General features: G+C 37.4%; 1 protein-coding gene across 2 annotated transcripts; it reads left to right on the top strand.

Annotated features, from left to right (window-relative positions):
• The first annotated feature begins 6,153 nt into the window (after positions 1 to 6,153).
• LOC104422020 (alpha-1,4 glucan phosphorylase L isozyme, chloroplastic/amyloplastic) lies at positions 6,154 to 18,495 on the top strand. Of its 2 annotated transcripts, XM_039303345.1 has the most exons (16): positions 6,347 to 6,484; positions 7,208 to 7,354; positions 7,799 to 8,034; positions 8,126 to 8,227; positions 9,009 to 9,185; positions 9,584 to 9,859; positions 10,406 to 10,677; positions 11,624 to 11,741; positions 11,863 to 12,237; positions 12,382 to 12,534; positions 12,834 to 12,962; positions 15,591 to 15,827; positions 16,204 to 16,280; positions 17,169 to 17,355; positions 17,792 to 17,992; positions 18,096 to 18,495. In XM_039303345.1, the coding sequence occupies exons 3-16, from the start codon at positions 8,020 to 8,022 to the stop codon at positions 18,210 to 18,212; spliced, it is 2,436 nt and encodes an 811-aa protein (XP_039159279.1). In that variant the 5' UTR covers positions 6,347 to 6,484; positions 7,208 to 7,354; positions 7,799 to 8,019; the 3' UTR covers positions 18,213 to 18,495. The 2 variants fall into 2 exon arrangements, with proteins under 2 accessions (XP_039159278.1, XP_039159279.1); XM_039303344.1 differs by lacking the exon at positions 7,208 to 7,354 and having other exon boundaries at positions 6,154 to 6,484.
• The last annotated feature ends 389 nt before the right edge of the window (positions 18,496 to 18,884 follow it).

Genomic DNA, 18,884 nt, shown 5'->3' with positions numbered 1-18,884 from the left:
CTCGTAAATCGCGAATATTCAATTTCTCCTATTGGCGGATCGGCCCGAGTTGGAAAAGTCGATAATTTAATTTTCGAAATAAAAAAAAAAGTATTATTTTCGAAAAGAAGAAATCAAAGGGATTTTTAAGAGTCAAAACCGTGTTGCGTTCGCGGGGGGAGATAGAGGGAGGGATGTTTGACTTTGACTTTGAGAGGGAATGGGGGGGTAAGGTGGTGGTGCACTGTTGGTGGTGGGGAGTGACTCTCCTCGTCCACCCCCTTCCGTTAATGGGCAAGCATGACATGCTCGCACGTGCGCCCGTGTGTTTTGCCCTTTTCTCAGTTTTTCTAAACTTGGGCATTCTATCCTTTGGTCAAAGCCTTTTGGGAAGATTAAATTTGCGTCTGTGCATATTGTGCATTCATGTATAGAATAAATATGTGAAATTCACGGGAGTCCCACTTGATATTCGATTTTTATGAATTTAAGTCTAAGGAAGCAATTATATCACATACAGACATAACTGTAGATATATGTCAAAATATCACAGAAAAGCTTAGGACTTATGTTGCCTAGAATGGTGTATAATCGAACTTTGCCTCGACCATTACCAAACCACCTAATCATCCCAAATAAATTTGCTTGCATCATAATTTGATACTTTTTTCTTAAACAAAAGGAGACATTGTGTTGTATGGGCCTGGACTTTGGGAGCACGATCTATATACATGAATACATCTGACATGAGGTAAAAAATCAAATATTGATAGGAAATCCTGATGTGACATGAGAAATACATACTATACGTGTACCGATGGTAAATCAAAATGTTTACGTCACATATGTATTATTTATTTCGAATGTAATCATTTGTCATATAATTATACATTAAAAAAAATCCCAAATTTGAGCCCGTGAACAACATCCAATTTTGACCACGAAGAAAAAATTTGATAGAAATTGAGAAAGTCCAATTGGACTAAATTTCCAACCAAAGTAGGGAAATCAACTTTCCTAATATTGTTGGTGTTTTGGTTTGAAATGGGAGAGCGCGACATGGCAGAGGACCATTTCCAAAGATGAGAAACTATCAAGGCTTTGTCTATTTTGTGGATAATGAATGATTTTAAAATTATTATTTTTTTAAATCGTCTATATCAATCTTTGAAATAACTAGTCAAAGAAAAAAATATCCACAACAATTTATCTAAAAATTATCTTGAATGATGAAATTATTTATCTTTTTATTTATGTTTATGAAGACAAAAGTTCTTATTTTTAAGAAGATACTTTTTAAATCAATCATTTTCGCAAAACAAACACGTCTTAAGCTAAAAGTTTGTTGATCAACAAATCATTTAGCTAAAAATAATGTAGCATCTCTAGTAAAATAAAAATTGACAAGCGACAACATTAAGCCAAAAGTTTATCGATTGTGTACCAAGGGGCAAAACTGTACCAAATGTCATTTCACATGGCAAACGCTGTGGCAACGTGAGGTGCTATTGGGCGCATGGGAAAGAACTTTCTCTTAATTTTGGCTTTAACCGTGTACAATGGATGCATCATAAATGACAGGTCTAAGCCAACTTTTGAATTTCTGGCTACAAATAAATAAATAAAATAAGTTTTAAGGTAATTTTACATATACGCCAAAAAAGAAGGGAACCTCCTATTTTGCGAGGATCTCTCTTTTTTTCTTCAAAATCTCCTGAATTACTTTTTTAACATCATTAAATTCGAAAATACACATACTCTAATAACTTAAATAAGAATTATAAAATGGCCATATAACATAAGGAACCCATTATCTTCATGTTTCTATTCACAATAAAATTCTTCCATAACTAGCACGATTTGGATAGGTAAACTTTGGGCCTATGATCCTATCATCCTCTTAAAATACGTAAGACGCTACTTTAAATTCTATTGAATGGCTCAAATGTTAATACTCGGTGATGCAAAGAGTTGAACTTGTGTCGTGTGGTTAATCTAATGCATACATCATATCCTTAACCATGAAACCAATTCCATAGAGTTTCATTATAAATTCATTCTCTAACAATGAAATAAAATGAGTTTGGATTTGCATTTGTAAACATTTCAACACAATTTATGTGTCATGCATGTATGACGAGTGGACTCTAGTATGTTCTTTCAAAGATTGGATGCACTAAAAATAAAATTAAAAACCCCTTTCGCAAAAAAAAAAAAAAAAACGCTTTCGTTATATCTTGTTTTATTTGCCTTCTGTTTTTTTTTTCTTGCTGCTCTCATAATTTGAATATTTCTAAATATAAAATGTTTTAAAATCTTTCGAAATATACAAACATTGATATCAATGCACATATGATTTGTTCTCTCATTTTCAAAACTTTTAATTTTTTCTCATCATCAAATTCTGAAGGGTGGAAAGCGAATGGTAACTGTCTCTACATGTTTTTCATTATGTTTCTTAACAAATTAGTAACAAAGTATTGAGAAATAATAGAAAACTTAGGAAATTTATTAATTATTACAAATTACTTTGAAAGAAATAAAAGTTACTGACAAATAACCAAGATTGCTAATTACTAAAAAGAGAAAACTCGCAATATGAACTATTTACGGAACATGATATTGCAATTTACTGAGAATGTTCAAATATTAATTTGAGTAAGTTTGCATCCAAAGTTATTAAACGATTTGAATCTTCACTTCTAATTGGAATGAATTACTTTTACATAGAAAAAGTTACTAACACCATATTGAAATTACTAACACTAGAAGAACTCCCGTTTTTGAGAAGTTACAAATAAATGTGCACAACTACGACATGTAATACAACCTATTTATTTAGACATGTTCCTTATGTAAGGAAAAAAAAACTGGCAACTGTTGATTCAAAATTGCTAAGGACTAATAATACGAAAATTACATCTTGTATTGACAAATTACTAAAAGAATTTGGAAATTTACTGAAAATTTTAATAACATATGAAGAATGAATTTTGACATGTTAAATTATTAAACACTAGAAAAGTAGCTAGATTAGTTCAAGTTCTCGTTTAAGGTGCCTTTATTTTGGGGAGAACTCTAACATCAAGAAAATGATTTATCCAAAAAAATTAATTTTTCTTGATTTGGTGACATTTGACTGGAAATTAGGATTTTATTTAGAAAATATTTTCCCGCTCACTCAGCATTCAATCTGAGCTCTCTCGTCTTTGATACAAGTTCAGCAGAGGTGACGTCGGCTTCTTGTTGCGCCCATTATGGTTCACTCTCCATCCCTATCCCACCTCGGAAACCCACAGATCGCACTTCTCCAAAAACACATCGCAAATCCTCCAAATCCATGCCCAACAGTACTTATTACGACCCGTTTCATCTCCGGTTCCTTCGCGTCGCGGCAGGCTACTCACTTCCCTGACATCGTTGAACACGCCCTCGAGACAGAGCACTTCGTCCTCGATGGCAGCGAAGAACAATAGCAGCCAATGGAGGGAGAGGATCGAGAGGGCGGAAGGAATCGGGCGCCGCTTCAGAGGACGATATCGTAGGCCTGACGTCCATGGCTTCGATGCTTACCACGAAGGCGCGATCAACTTGGCACGAGGATAGAGAGAAGAGAGAGGGGCACAGACAAGTTGAATGAGGGAAGAGAAAGATGAAGCAGTTGAGAGGGAATGCAGCTCCAGTAAGTATTTTCACTTCTTTAGATCTATGAATTTTTTCTTTGGTTGAAAGATTTAGGAATTTACTTTCCTAATTTTATACATGCATATTTTTGTTAACCAAAAAGGTTTTGGTTAACTAATCATTTTTAATAGATTAAACCGGTGAACGTATGGAAAATTGATTTTCCAAAAACACTTTCACTCAAATAAACACATCATTAGGCTTCGTTTATTTTGTGAAATATGAATGATTTTGAAAATAATAAATGTTTTCATTATCAAGAAGACAACAATTTAAGTCCCCTCAATATTTTTCATTTGTTTAATTTTTGTATGTCATACAAATGATCACTTTTTAGAAAAATATTTTTTATATTATTTATTTTTACAAAATAAATAGAACCTTCAAGTTAGCAACTTTTAAATGTTCAGTGATCAAAAGTTTCGCTTCTTTAGTGGAGGTAACTTTTTTCTCATTTTTTTTTAGTAAATCTTGCCATCAGAAAAGTAAATGTTCTTTGTAATTTGCCACGTTTTCAGTAATTTTATCAAAGTCAAAAGCAACTTTTCATCAATCGCGAGTTAGTAGGTACTCTCTACACGATGGAAAGTAAGCTTTTGACACTTGGTGATTATTAATTTTTTTTCAAACTTTTATTAACTTTTTGAAGTCAAACCTTGGAACTACGAAATATTAAAAAAATAACTTTTGAACGTTTTCGTAACTTTTTCATATGGGAAACGGGTGTGTTACAAAGAAAGCTTTCCACATTTTCAGCAAATTTCTATAGTGCAATTGTAAATTCTCCCTTATCGGCTATTAGTAATTTTTCCACATTTGTAGTGACTTTCACAAACCAAAAGCGACTTCAAAAGCACCATAAAATGATTTTTATACGTTAGGTATCATATGTTATATTTAGAAGGAAAGTTTCCTCTTTTTGTGAGAAGAAAAAAATTATGATTAGTCATAAATTTTAGAACAAAAGCCATTAAAACACTCAAATTATTCCCGTTGTGAAAAATTTGCACAAATTTTTTTTCTGTGATAAAAAAAAATTCCAAACTTGTACTATGCAACATATTTATTTTCCATCAAAGTTTAGTTAATCAATACCATTAAAAATATGAATACGTGGACTTTGGAAAGTAAACAGTATTAACATTGCGTTCACGTGATTTAAGTGAAATAAAAACGATATTATTTTGGTTGAAAAATCATCTAACGAACTATTGACAAAGGGTAAATAGATCACATAAGTACACATTTAGAAAAAAAAAGTTTGAGATAAATATGTTATAGTGAGCATAATTTGAGATTTTTTTATGTCACAAAAAAATTTGGGTAAATATATTACGGTGGGTATAATTTGGGTTTTTTGTGGTATTTTCTCCAAAATTTATGAGAAGTTAGTCCTTAGCGGGTCATTTAGAATAATAAATTGTAATATATTATTCATGGTAAGTTTTCCACATGCGTCAATAATTTTTCAAATACGAAAGTAATTATTCTCATAAAAGTAGCTAGTAGCTTTCAAAATTGTTACTGACATTTTTCTTCGTGGAATGTCTTGAAGAAAGTAAGTTGATCAGATGAGCGGTTAAGTGCAACATGGGTACACTCCTACACGGCAAGTCTCATATCCGAATCTCAGTGCTTCCCTCCTAAAGTAACTTTACCTGTTGCACGTGAATAAGACACACATGCACGGATCAGTGAGAATTAATTAAATTGAACGATTCAGCTACTTTATCTCATAAAAATAAAAAGTGGGCGAGTTCGCTATTTTTTTTTATTTTTTTGAAAAACTTATTCTAACGTGATGAGTGAAAAAATAATAATATCAAAACTATCAATTGGCTAGTCAATACTCAAACTCGGCCGAAACACTTCATATAAAAAATAATTATTTAAAGAATTCAAATCTTCATATATTTCTAAATAGTTTCGGGAACTGTCGATATTGATATTGATATTTAAAAATAGCCAATCGCAGGTGATTAGTCAATTTCGAAGTACTGTTATATTCACACATATGCAGTAATTTCCAGGAGTTTCCATGAATATCCACACAACCGTATTATATTTTTTTTTATATTCACACATATTCAGGCGGTGTTTTCTATCGAGCTTATCAACTTCTCAAAGTGCAACTTTTTGTTGTCCTGTCAATATAGAAAGTGCACAGTGTATAATCACATGCCGCTGCAACACTTCCATGTGGAACGGGAAGGGAAAAGAAAATGTTTTATTGCAAATGTCGTTTTCCGAAAAGATCTGCGGTATCACCTGCTAGGCTGCGACGGTCCTAGCTGCACTCGTTACACCCTCAACCAATAAGATGCCTCCACCGCACTCAGCTGACTAGAGATTTCCCGCTCAGCCAACGAGAAGCCCCCCGATCAACGGCCCGGCGTCGCGGCGGATCGCACCTCGATGTTCGAGAGAACTCGTGATCCGATGCACTTTTTAGAGCGGGCTCCATTAATATGATGCGGAGAGCGAGATACTTCCAGCGAGTGAATGTAGTCGCTCGACTTCACGTCGACGTTCCCAGGTCGCGACGACGCGTCATCGCTCGCGGCGATCTTCTTTCCCCGTCCTCCTGCAATGGCGACTTCGCAGCTCGCCGCGACGACGCCGCCGCTGCCGTCAGGCGACGAGCGGTTTCCGCGACGCCAGGACCAGCGCAGGTTGCTCGGCTCCGGCCTCGGAGAGAAGAAGTTGGCGCTCTTGTTCCGAACTCGGGACGCGAGGCCGCTCAGGACGAGGAGGCCTTCCGCGGTGAAGAGCGTGTCCGGCGAGTCGAAGCAGAGGCTCAAGGATTCGCCACTCGAGGAAGGTCTCGACTTTCGACTTTCGACTTTCGACTTTCTTTCCCTCGATCGGTCATTCGTAGCTTGAAGCGGCTTGATACGCGTTGCGCTCTGTTTTTTTTTTTTTTTTTTTGCCTCTTCTAGTGCGATTGTCGTGATTGGGAGAGATTATGGTTTTCAGTGCGTACATATCCGCAGTGAGCGCAGTTCCGGATGAGAACGCTGATTAGACTGGAAGCTAGTTTTTCTCTCGTTTTGTGAACTCGGACAGTTGAATATTCGAGCATGCGGAGTTTCTGTTGGTTGTTCTGCTCAACTGCTGATATTTGTTCTCTCATGCTGATTTTGTTTTCTCCCTCTAAAGTTCATCTCGTTGTGCCGAGTGAAATTGCCGAAAAAGGTGCCAAAGTTAAGATCGCCTTCAATTTTCGATTATCCGATACTCGTCACTGTACTAGTTGAGTCGCTTCCGATAGAGTATTCTGTGAGGATAAGATTAAGTACGACATGTTGCCTTCTCAGCGATGAGAAACGATCACGAGTCACGATCTGGTGATTTGGATAAGTGAAGTGACCAGTAGCGATGCTCGCTAAGGAAATATTCGTTCAATCCATTTCTGATCTAACTTGTCTGCGACTTTTGAGGATGCTCAGCAGTAGGATTTGATAGTGAGCTGAATGGCGAAGCTGTTCCTGTTGGTAGTCTGGATCATTTGATGTTCACATGGTAACTTGTGATGGATGGGCAGAGGAAGTACGTGTTCTGGCCAGAGACATATCCTATGGAGATACTTGCATATACATGTCCTGGGTGAACCACAACGGTTGGATGTTGTGGACCCGTGTGGAATCCAGATGATCGGTGGCTGAGATTTCACGCAGTCCCCATGGACCAGGTTAGGCAAGAATTTGCCCACATCAAGTGAGCGAATGGTCTGGTCTGGTCGGCATCTCATGTTTTCTGATTAAGTTCATGTAAATTAATTTGAAAAACCTACAATGTCTTACTAATGGCAGAGCAAAGCATCCACGTGGGTAAGTCAGAAATAAGATTCACTCATGTCCTTAACATCTGTTCTGCTCATTGCTTTATCATAGTTTTAGTGTCATGAGAGAAAGCAATGAGGTTGTTTCACTGAATTTGTGGGTTTCCATAGGGAGGACTAGTTGGGTCCTTAGCCTTTTAATAATTTACATAAGTGGCAAGAATAAAGCTTGAAGTACACATTAAATCTCTGTGGGGCTAAAAAACAAGGGTGATATATGGCTTAGCATATCAATATGTAGTTAACCTTCCATTTTCGGTCATTAACTCTATTTCTTGTTTTCATGGCATAAAGAGCCCGGCAGTCCAAGTCCTCTCAAGCCGGATGCTGCATCCATTGCCTCAAGTATCAAATATCATGCAGAATTTACGGCTCCCTTTTCTCCTGATCAATTTGAACTTCCGAAGGCTTTCTTTGCAACTGCTCAAAGCGTCCGAGATGCTCTCATCATTAATTGGAATGCAACATATGATTACTGTGAAAAGTTGAACGTAAAGCAAGCATATTATCTGTCAATGGAGTTTCTACAGGTTTGGCACCGAAATTGCTCCATGTAAAGATAGAGCTCTATGTTCCACTTATCCTCATAAAGTTATAGCTTCATTAGTGTGGTTTCTGTAGGGAAGAGCACTGTTAAATGCGATTGGTAACTTGGAGCTCACAGGTGCATATGCTGAGGCTTTAAGCAAACTTGGGCATGACCTCGAAAATGTTGCAGCCCAGGTATATTGTGCTTGTTGCTTATTTTGGATTAGATACTGTTGCTTCATTTTTGCATAGTGAAATCTGCTGCTACAATTGGCTAATCTGTACTGTACTAACACTACAACAATGGTGGTGGAAATATCATGATGATGTTGGCTAAAGATCTGTCTATCTTTAATCTAGGTAAAACTGTCTACACTTCTTTTCGTCATTCGTATCCTTTTCATTTGGGCCAGAGGGTCATTTGTAACTCGACTCCCGTTTTCCTTTGTTGCTAAATCTTGCTGTATAACTTGAAAATGTATGTATTGCCCTTAATCCATCAACTTTCTGATCATCATCTGCTGACCCCTGCTTCCTGATGTTAAGTAAGACATCCCATTATGTGCTGTATCTAGGAATTTGTAAGTTAATAACTTCATGTACTTAATCAACTCTTTCTAATTGACCTCATGTGCATTTTAATGAAGCGATGATAACCTAACAAGGTAGATGGAGGGATATATTACTCATTTTTTATAGTTATGGGGATTTTTTGCCGAAAGAAAAGTCAAGTGGGTCAATTTACGGATGATCCAGGAGGTGTGCAGATTTACATTTTTCCCTGAGGCTTCATTTCGTTGCCTGAATATAAGCCTTCTTAATCATTGCCTTTTGAAAGCCTGACCTACTAATCTCTGGCTTATGCCATGATCTCAATCCGTAGTTGTTTGCTTTATGTTGCATATGAATCGGTACATACTTTTTGGTTATTTTATAGACATCAAAAGTCACTTATATTTGCGGTTAATATTGGTAGGAGGCTGATGCTGCACTTGGAAATGGGGGTCTTGGGCGACTTGCCTCCTGCTTTTTGGACTCCTTGGCAACTTTAAATTATCCAGCTTGGGGTTATGGACTTAGATACAGGTATGGCTTATTTAAGCAACGAATAACCAAAGATGGTCAAGAGGAAGTCGCGGAAAGCTGGCTTGAGGTATGCTGAAATGTTCTTGTTATTTAGTTCCATATTCCACAATAGGTCTAGAATTTCATTTTTCCTTTTTGCTGGAACAACCTCTGCTTAAGTACAACACTAAAATCTAACTACTATGAAATATAATTTTGGAGTTTAATTGGAGTTTTCTTAACAAATAACCTTTCTGTTTGCATTATTTATTAATTTCAGCCACACCTGATTTTTTTTATGATGTTGCTATATCATTTATTTTTGGTATTTCACTTGGATTCCATATTATCATATTTATTCCCATGATTATTTTATGCTGTTGCGTCTACCCATTTTTCCATTTATATGATGATAATCTGCAGAACATGGTTTTATTTGGATTTTCTTTACATCACTGGTGATCTCATCATGCTTACTCTGTGTAGATGGGAAATCCGTGGGAAGTTGTGAGAAATGATGTATCCTATCCTGTAAAATTCTATGGCAAGGTTGTGTCTGGATCTGATGGTAAAAGACGCTGGATTGGGGGAGAAGATATACGTGCAGCTGCATTTGATGTCCCAATCCCTGGTTATAAGACAAAAAATACCATCAATCTGCGGCTTTGGTCCACTAAAGTTCTTTCTGAAGAATTTGATTTATCTGCTTTTAATGCTGGAGAGCACACCAAAGCAAATGAGGCACTGTCGAATGCTGAAAAGGTTATTCTCCAGGGTTTTTTCTTTTAAATTTTTTGTTTGTGACCTTTCCTCTAATTCTCAAATATAGATTCTTTATCTCCAAGATAAATAGAAAGGCTGAATATGGCTGATGGATTACTGAACACATAATTTATTTGTCTACTTGGTCCGAAAATAGTCAATAATTATGATTACTGGTATCCTCATTATGGCTTCTTCTTCTTCTTTTTTTTTTTTTTCGTGTAAGATTTGCAAGGGACTATAGGAGTCCAACCCCAGACCTCTAAGATTTTGGTGAGGTTAGGCCATAGCTAGGCCAAGCCCTTGTGCTTGAGAGGATTGAGATTTTTCTTTGAAGTGGCCTTCTTTTCTGTCCCTGTAGTTGTTGGGATACATTTCAAAATGGTCCACTGGCATGGCTAAAATAATTGAGTCTCTGACATGACTGTTGGCTAACAATGTCCAGAACTGGTCTTCAGTGTTGCAATAACATTGTTGCATTCTCTATTAAGTTGCCTCGATAAAAGATTCTTTTGGCTTGATGCTAATAATTTTGATTGATGTCAGATTTGCTATATACTCTATCCCGGTGATGAATCCATTGAGGGAAAGATCCTCCGCCTGAAGCAGCAGTATACTTTGTGTTCAGCGTCTCTTCAAGATATTATTGCTCGTTTTGAAAAGCTATCTGGTAAACATGTAAAATGGGAAGATTTCCCTGAGAAGGTTGCAGTGCAGATGAATGATACTCACCCAACACTTTGCATCCCAGAACTGATGAGGATTTTAATGGATGTTAAAGGTCTAAGTTGGAAAGAAGCTTGGAATATTACTAGGAGGTACCTTTTCTGACATTACGTGTATCCACAGTACAAATTTTATTTCCTCTAGCTTTAAAAGAGCATTTAAAGTAGTGGATTATCTCACTTGTTTCTTCCTTTTCATTCTATTTGGAATTTGTTGAAGGTAATAAATAGGTGCAATGGCATGATCAGATATGTATAACCGATCTCACTTTGCTGGAGAAAGTTTGTTTGTCACCGTAATTATTGCTACTTATATGAGGTTATCATTGATGAACTTTGAGCAGTCTTCTCTTGAAAGCCACATGCTTAAAGACAAATATTGACGGTCATTTCTGTATTCTTAGTGATTTGGAATGCTCTAGATATTTAAAGAATAAGAACTGCATATCTTTGTATTTGACATTATAAGTTATTTCCTTCAGATATAGAAGATAGAACAACAAAAGAATCATGGTGATTAGGTTTGAAAGTTCCTGTCTCATGACATTAATCTAAAACAAAGCACGGAGAAAGGAGATTGGCCACTCTACAGGGATGTTTTATGCAATTTAAGGGGGGCTTTCACTCTCTAAAGAAATAGAAAAAGTATCAGAGATGCCATGCCATGAACGATGTAGCTTTTTCACAAAGCAAATCAAAATACCTAAAAGTGAAGTGACATGTTAATTTGGAAGTTTACTCCCTGAGGTAATAAGTTTAATGTAAGTAAACAGAGATGAGTATCAATTTTTAAGGCTAGAACATGGGATGATGGATTTCTATAAGCCTTGTAATTAGTTTGATGTATGCATCTTCCACATGTTTATTGTGCAACTTGTGGTCTGTGGAATTCTGTCCTGTGAGAGTTTAATTTAATTTTTTTCTTCGGCTGACGGTCTAATCTGCTTAAAGCCACTCCTTTCTTGTTCTTCTTATAGATAATTTGATAGAAATTACCAATATTAGTGATAAATGTGTACTTCCCTTTTGCCGATTCAAGGACTGTGGCGTACACAAACCATACTGTTCTGCCTGAAGCACTCGAAAAATGGAGTTTAGAACTTATGCAAAAGCTTCTTCCTCGGCATGTTGAGATTATAGAGATGATTGATGAAGAGGTATACTGATTACCTTTCAGGAAAAATTAGTACCCATATTTTGGACATTCCCCAATTCTATATACCTGTTTCTGATATCTTTCAAATTCTTTTTTCATCCTGTTAATATGTTACTTTGCAGCTGGTTGGGACAATAATTGCAGAATGTGGTACCGAAAATCCTGGTTTACTGGAGAAAAAATTGAAGGAAATGAGGATACTGGAAAATGTTGATTTGCCGCCTGCTTTTGCTGAGTTAATAAAACCAGAAGAGGATCCTGTTGCTTCTTCTGAGAAGGAACCAGAAACTTCTAAAGAACTTGACATTAATCTTGAAGATGAACCTCATAATTTACAAGCTCAGGAGAATAATGAAGAATTGCCGGAGCCTGAACCTGAGCCTCCTAAGATGGTTCGGATGGCCAATCTCTGTGTGGTGTGCAGTCATGCTGTTAATGGTGTTGCTGAGATTCACAGTGAAATCGTAAAGAAGGAAGTGTTTCATGAATTCTTTAAGGTAAAACTTTTCTTTGGCTCGCCCTTTCTGCTTTAATAACCCTCAAACTCAAAATAGAATCCACCAAGTATTAGAAGTTCCAAGTTCATTGTACACTATCCTCAATATAATGTCTACTTAATCTGTTCTCTTGATCCTTGGCAGTTATGGCCTGAAAAATTTCAAAACAAAACAAATGGGGTGACACCAAGAAGATGGATTCCTTTCTGCAATCCTGAGTTAAGTAAGATTATAACTAGATGGATTGGCACAGAAGACTGGATCCTCCACACAGATAAACTAGCTGAGTTGCGTAAGGTGATTCACCAGCCTTGATTTTCAAATTCTGAGATACCTTCATTTATTTTCATGTGGTCTCCTCTGACTGAAATTACTCTATTGCCATCACTTTCCTTTGCAAATCACCTTTCTTTTTTGGTTCATTGGAAGTGGGAAGGATGGATTCAAGTTGCAGTTTCTTTCTGAGTAATTGATACTTCACTTGGATGGAGAACTGTTGTTAAGTTTAAACAAGTATGGTTGAGGAAGTAGCATCATTGGTGTCCTAGTGATGTGAGGACTTGAGAGGTAAAATCTTACATGATGCCACTTTCCAGTTTGCAGATAATGAGGATCTTCAGACCCAATGGAGGGCAGCAAAGAGGAGCAACAAAATGAAGGTTGTGAGATTCCTTAAGGAGACAACTGGATATGTTGTTAGCCCTGAAGCAATGTTTGATATTCAGGTCACATTCTTGCCTCTGTCCTCCTCATCTCTTATCCTGTATTGAGTAATTCGTAGGTAGACATGTGCATTCCATATTAGCCCCCTAATGTCGATACCCAAATTAATGTTGCTTATCATCTTTGCGGTTATCTGAAACCATCAAGCAAACATTTGAAAGAGCGTATTTCTTCTTAGTCGCGTTTGAAACCAATTTTTAAGTTGGGGAAGTCAGCATTTTGAAACAGAGACCACCATAAATGCTACCGTTTATGTGCATCCATGTACACTTTGCATAAGAACTAATTTTCCATTTATAGATTGACAACTGATCAAGCCAATTCCCAAAAGCTTGCTATGCGACAACAATAAACTCTTACAACATGCCGTCTTCAGCACAAACGAGCTGATTCTTCCTAAGCTCCTGATGTTTGACAATTATTACACCTTCTGTGGGCATGCACATGAGGATTGCTATGCACATCTAAATTTTAGTTCAAGAGTCACTGCACTGACTCCTGATGACTACTGGTCATCTTGAATGGGCGCCAAGTGAGGACTTATAACAGCAATCATTTGGCCTTAAACGTGTGAATACATTGCCGACACGAGTCACCACTGCCTGCCTATGGATCTATCACATAACTGTAGCAGATTAGCATTACCTGTGCTGGCTTGCTGTTTGCTGGATGCAAAACCTTTTCAAACCCCGAAAAGTTGTGTCCCTTTGATGATTTATCAGTTCCTCCTGTCAGTACAATGTGGACGATCCAAGCCAGGGAACCCCACTTGTTCCGATGTTCCCTCCCAAAATCCTCGGCTAAGTGAAACATAATGAAAGGAAATAGAACGTAATCAACCAAAAGTTAGACAAAGAAGAAAAATTAGCAAATAGTAGCGACCAGTAGATCTGGCTTTAGCTGCGAAATACCGTAGCTATATAAAGAGTTTGTTTGAGTGTGGCAATGTGCCTATCATCGGGAGGAATCCAGCATATAGAACTCATGACCGGACCATTCTTATTACTGAAGATAATAAATTCTTCACCAGGCCAATAAATAAAAAGAAAAAAATCCCAGTATTTACACTGGCAGAGCAACTGATGACATGTTGGTAATTCCAGCAAGTTCAAGTAATAACAGTCCAGCATACAAAAGGCCATTTGCATTCTTTCTGAGCTATCTCAGTCAAACAATGTTGTAACGCAACACTTTTTCTTGCGGCAACCTATACACTTTTTCCTTGCAGCGACGCATACTCTTTTTCCTGAGAAAACGGAAAGCACATCACAATGGTTTTATAGTGGACTGCAAGTTTTGATAACCATCGGATTCTATGAACGAAGGACATCATTCGGGGTGGCTGCTTTAATTGATGTGTTATGAGGGAGGAGGGGAAACCGAGGATCATGTAGTGAAAGCAGCTAAAGAGTAAATATTAATTTTGAAAACGATTTCTCAAGTACTTCCATGAACAGTTAAGAGTCATCCATGGTTCCAATGGTATGTCAAATATGAGAACTGCATACTATAACTTTTCCTCTCATCAGCTTATTATTTCCTTTCTTGTTAAGAGGATAATTTAGGTATTGTTTGTCTTGTTCCCAGGTACTATAAGTATTAGTGGTCTCTGAGAATTTGATATCATCCAATTCTTTGTTTACTCATGTAGAACTCATACTACACCTGATTTGATGATGTAATGAAGTTGGTGGTGGTGAACCCCTAAATTCTTGTTGATGTCTACATATGTAACTTTTTCCTGATATTTTTTGGAAACCTTGACTTCTATGTTCTCCCCTCACTGGTAATTTGACAGGTGCTGATTCTAGAGCAGTCAACATCCACATTTAATCTGTAGAATAGAATTTGAATGGTAAAAGTTCAGATGCTCTCCATCTCATAATCATGTCTCCTCATTGGAGCATCCAGAAACCTTCCTTTCACATGTCAAACCTCCTAAGTTGCTTCTCATCTGCAGTTGGCATCACCCCCTCCATTCCTGGAATGACTTTATTTCTTATCTTTTAATGAGTGCCTGCACATTTAAAGAAGCCTTGTTGTATTTGCTACACTCATTTTGTACACTTGTCGGTGTTTAACTACCCAGCACTGTGGACCATAAGGCATTTTGGCTTCAATGTCTCCCTACAGAATTTTATATTTAGTGGCATTTGAGGGTGCACAAACATAGAACGGTCAATATAGACTAGAGATTCAATAATATTCAATATTGCTTATGGTTCAAGCTAAAAGGAGCAAAATTGAGAATTTTTGCAATGGAACAGGGGTCTTCTACTACTGTATCTTGCAATATGGTGGGAAATTATATTTGTAGTCATGGTGCTTATGTTGCCACAAGCACGGAAGGTTTATTTGCTATGATGGTGCTTATATTGCCACAAGTGCGTGACATATATATAAAGGATATAGCAGGATTTGCTTTACGAAAAAATGGGTTTGGACGTGGTTAGCACTTAGCAGGATTTCTTTCATTAATATGCTATATGTCAATTTTTCTTTCTGGCCAGAGCATTTGTGTCACTTGAGGGAGTAAATATTTCCAGTGGTAGGGCACAGAGTGCAAACGAGTTTTATTTTATTGTTCTCTTTCTTAGCTAAGCACTATCCAACATGTTTCCTACTTTCAGGTGAAGCGCATCCATGAGTACAAGAGGCAACTCTTGAACATATTGGGAATTGTTTATCGTTACAAGAAAATGAAAGCTATGAATTCTGCTGAGAGGACTGCTAAGTTTGTGCCGCGAGTTTGTATTTTTGGCGGAAAAGCATTTGCCACATATGTGCAAGCTAAAAGGATTGTAAAATTTATCACAGATGTTGCTGCAACAATTAATCATGATCCTGAAATTGGTAATTTGCTTAAGGTATGGCTGTCTCACTATTTCTAAACCGTTTTATACTTGTTGAGTACTTTGATTGTTTGCTCTTGGCATGTGTAAATAGGCGCCTCTAAAGTTTATTTTGTGAATCAAGGTGCAACACTCTTGCTATGTAATTAATTTGGGTGCATAGCAGCTCCTGCATGGCCCAAAGTTGATGCTTTTTTTGCATGTGCTAATTACTACATTTTGGATAGGCCGTTGTTCATGATCACTGCATTCTAAGGGGATATAGTATGAGAATCTGTGTGCAGCATATTTGTGTGATCTTAATAGTCAACAGCATTTTTATTTTGACCATCATTCATACTTTTTGGTTTTTATTTTGTCTATACAGTTCACTGTACTTGTTTGATTGCAGGTGATATTTGTTCCTGATTACAATGTCAGTGTTGCTGAATTGCTGATCCCTGCAAGTGAACTCTCACAGCACATCAGGTACTTGACCTCCTGTTTGCTGAAGAAAAAAAGAGAACTATTTCCTATGGATTTAGTCCAGTGAGTCTTTTGATTGTCCATTCTTGTCCCTGTGTGATGGAATTGTTGGGGTCACAAGTTCCATTGGCTGCATGTGTAACAAAGACTAGAAAAGACTAGAAAATCTACCACCGTTCAGTGGCACGGATGCTTTGCACTGTGAAACAGTCAAATTGATGGCATTTATACCTAATGATATGCATCTATGTTCTATTTCGGATAAATCACATTTTGAGTTGGGACCTTGACTGGATTTCCACTCTGAACACACAGCATCTTTGGTGGCTTGGCTGAATATTTGTCTTAAGAAGCACTCTTGATCCCCTAGCCAAGTTGAAATGGGATTGATTAGCCTATAGGGATTGTAGTGCAACCTTCGCATGAGCAAAACAAAGACTAGAAAATTCTACCATTGTTCAGTGGCACAGGTGCTTTACATTGTGAAACAAGCAAATTGATGGCAATTATACCTGACGGTATGCATCTATCATCTATTTCGGATAAATCACAGTTTGAGTTGGGACCTTGGATGGAGTTCCACTCTGAAAACACAGTATCTTCAGTGGCTTGACTGTATTTATCTTAAGAACCACTCTTGACGCTCTTGCCAAGTTGAAATGGGATTGGTTAGCTTCAAGGGATCAAAGTGCAACCTTTGCATGAGCAGAAATTCTCCTACATGCCCATTAAATATAGTTGCTTTCCCTCCTTACTATTAGATCCTATTGTTGCTGGTTGATCAGAATAATCTCAATACATTCGTTAGTTCAGTTTCTAATTTTTGTTGCGCCTGGAATTTACCCTCTACCATATAAATATACTTATAATCCATGATTTTCTCTTCTTCAGTACTGCTGGGATGGAGGCCAGTGGAACCAGCAATATGAAGTTTGCGATGAATGGTTGTGTCCTAATTGGCACCTTGGATGGTGCCAATGTTGAAATAAGACAGGAGGTTGGAGAAGATAACTTCTTTCTCTTTGGTGCTCAGGCTCACGAAATAGCAGGGCTTAGGAAGGAAAGAGCCGAGGGAAAGGTATGTCTACCTGTCAACTACCTAAAAACCATGAAAGCTGTTAAAAGATATATGCAATATACCTCGTGACCCATTTGACTTCAGCCTTTGGGGCAAATAGTTGTATACTTTGACATTAGAGCTCACGTCAAGATTTCAAATTTTGACACAACGGCTGTTGTTGCTATTTTCTTAGAATTCCTTTCATTCCATTCGTGTTTGTTTATCTGTTTCATAAAGTGATGTTCATCATTTTGTTCATATGTAAGACTTGACTTACCCTCGAGAGGTAGTGCTAGAGGATATGCTTGATGAAGGCCTGATTTCTTATAGCTTAAGCTTTTGGACGAACGACTGGGTGGGAGATAAAAATTGTAGCTGGTGTTTCTGTTGAGTTAAATTGCAGGGTGTGCTTGCTCTGTCTTTGAGATTTACTGACTGTATCCTCTCCATCTAGTTTGTCCCTGACCCACGATTCGAAGAAGTCAAAGCGTTCGTCAAAAGTGGCGTATTTGGGCCCTACAATTACGATGAGCTGATAGAATCTTTGGAAGGGAATGAAGGTTTTGGTCGAGGAGATTATTTTCTCGTGGGTAAAGACTTTCCTAGCTATATCGAATGTCAAGAAGAAGTTGACGAGGCATATCGAGACGAAAAGGTGATCAGTGCACAAAACCATGTCGATGTACCTGTCTTTGGAGTGCATTATGCAAATGATCTGTATGCATAATTACACTTTGACTTGTTTGCTTGTCTTGCAGAGATGGACGAGGATGTCGATTCTGAATACTGCAGGATCACACAAGTTCAGCAGCGATAGAACGATCCATGAGTATGCCAGGGACATATGGAACATTGCACCGGTTGGAGTACCATGAAGAGTTTACGCAGTCGTCCACGAGAACAGAGGACTTACCTTGCGATCGCCTTAGCTTCTGGCCATTGTGGTCGAGTATTAGGGCGAACACAGTGAATAAGGCAGACCAAATTCTGTGTAACACTCAATTATAGTGGCTATTAGTTTGTATCTACAGTATCACCACCCCAACCCACTGAACAATACGAGTGAATGCTCCAAAGTTGAATGGCAATTATGTCATAGTGTAGAGGTTCGGCAAATAAAGAATAGTATAACAATAAAGGTGGGATTTTTCACTTCCATTTCTTTGATTCTCCAATATCATTTTCTCAACATCTTTGTCATCCCTTCGCTTTCTATTGCACTACTAAGTTTCTCCATGGTTCCTATTCATTCAATTGAGAACGGGATAATTTCTAATCCTTGACCTCTGAAAAAAATTCTTATATACAGTTGGAGCATATTAGCCAACTTTATCTTGGTTATTAAATGATATAAGTTTCACGTAAAATTTACATAATTAATGGTTAAAGCGGAGTGGTATCATGTATAACAGATAAAAAAGAAAAAAGATTTGCTCTTACTTTTGGCCCCTTCTCAATTCAGGCTCCGTTGTTCTCTTCTAATTTTCTCAGTGAGTACAATACGCATAGGGAATCTTAATCTTAATCAAAGCCTAATCTGGGTAAAA

Source organism: Eucalyptus grandis, chromosome 10 (assembly GCF_016545825.1).
Source record: "Eucalyptus grandis isolate ANBG69807.140 chromosome 10, ASM1654582v1, whole genome shotgun sequence".
NCBI classification, from domain to species: Eukaryota; Viridiplantae; Streptophyta; class Magnoliopsida; order Myrtales; family Myrtaceae; genus Eucalyptus; species Eucalyptus grandis.
The sequence above is the reverse complement of the archived record's forward strand: the minus strand, read 5'-3'. Positions and strand labels throughout refer to the sequence as shown.

Excerpts from the sequence above, each read along its gene's own strand:
- LOC104422020 (XM_039303344.1), top strand. The coding sequence starts at position 6,253 with ATGGCGACTTCGCAGCTCGCCGCGACGACGCCGCCGCTGCCGTCAGGC. Across the intron at positions 9,860-10,405 it reads CACTGTCGAATGCTGAAAAG|ATTTGCTATATACTCTATCC; the intron begins GTTATTCTCCAG and ends GATTGATGTCAG. Across the intron at positions 12,238-12,381 it reads TGTTTCATGAATTCTTTAAG|TTATGGCCTGAAAAATTTCA; the intron begins GTAAAACTTTTC and ends GATCCTTGGCAG.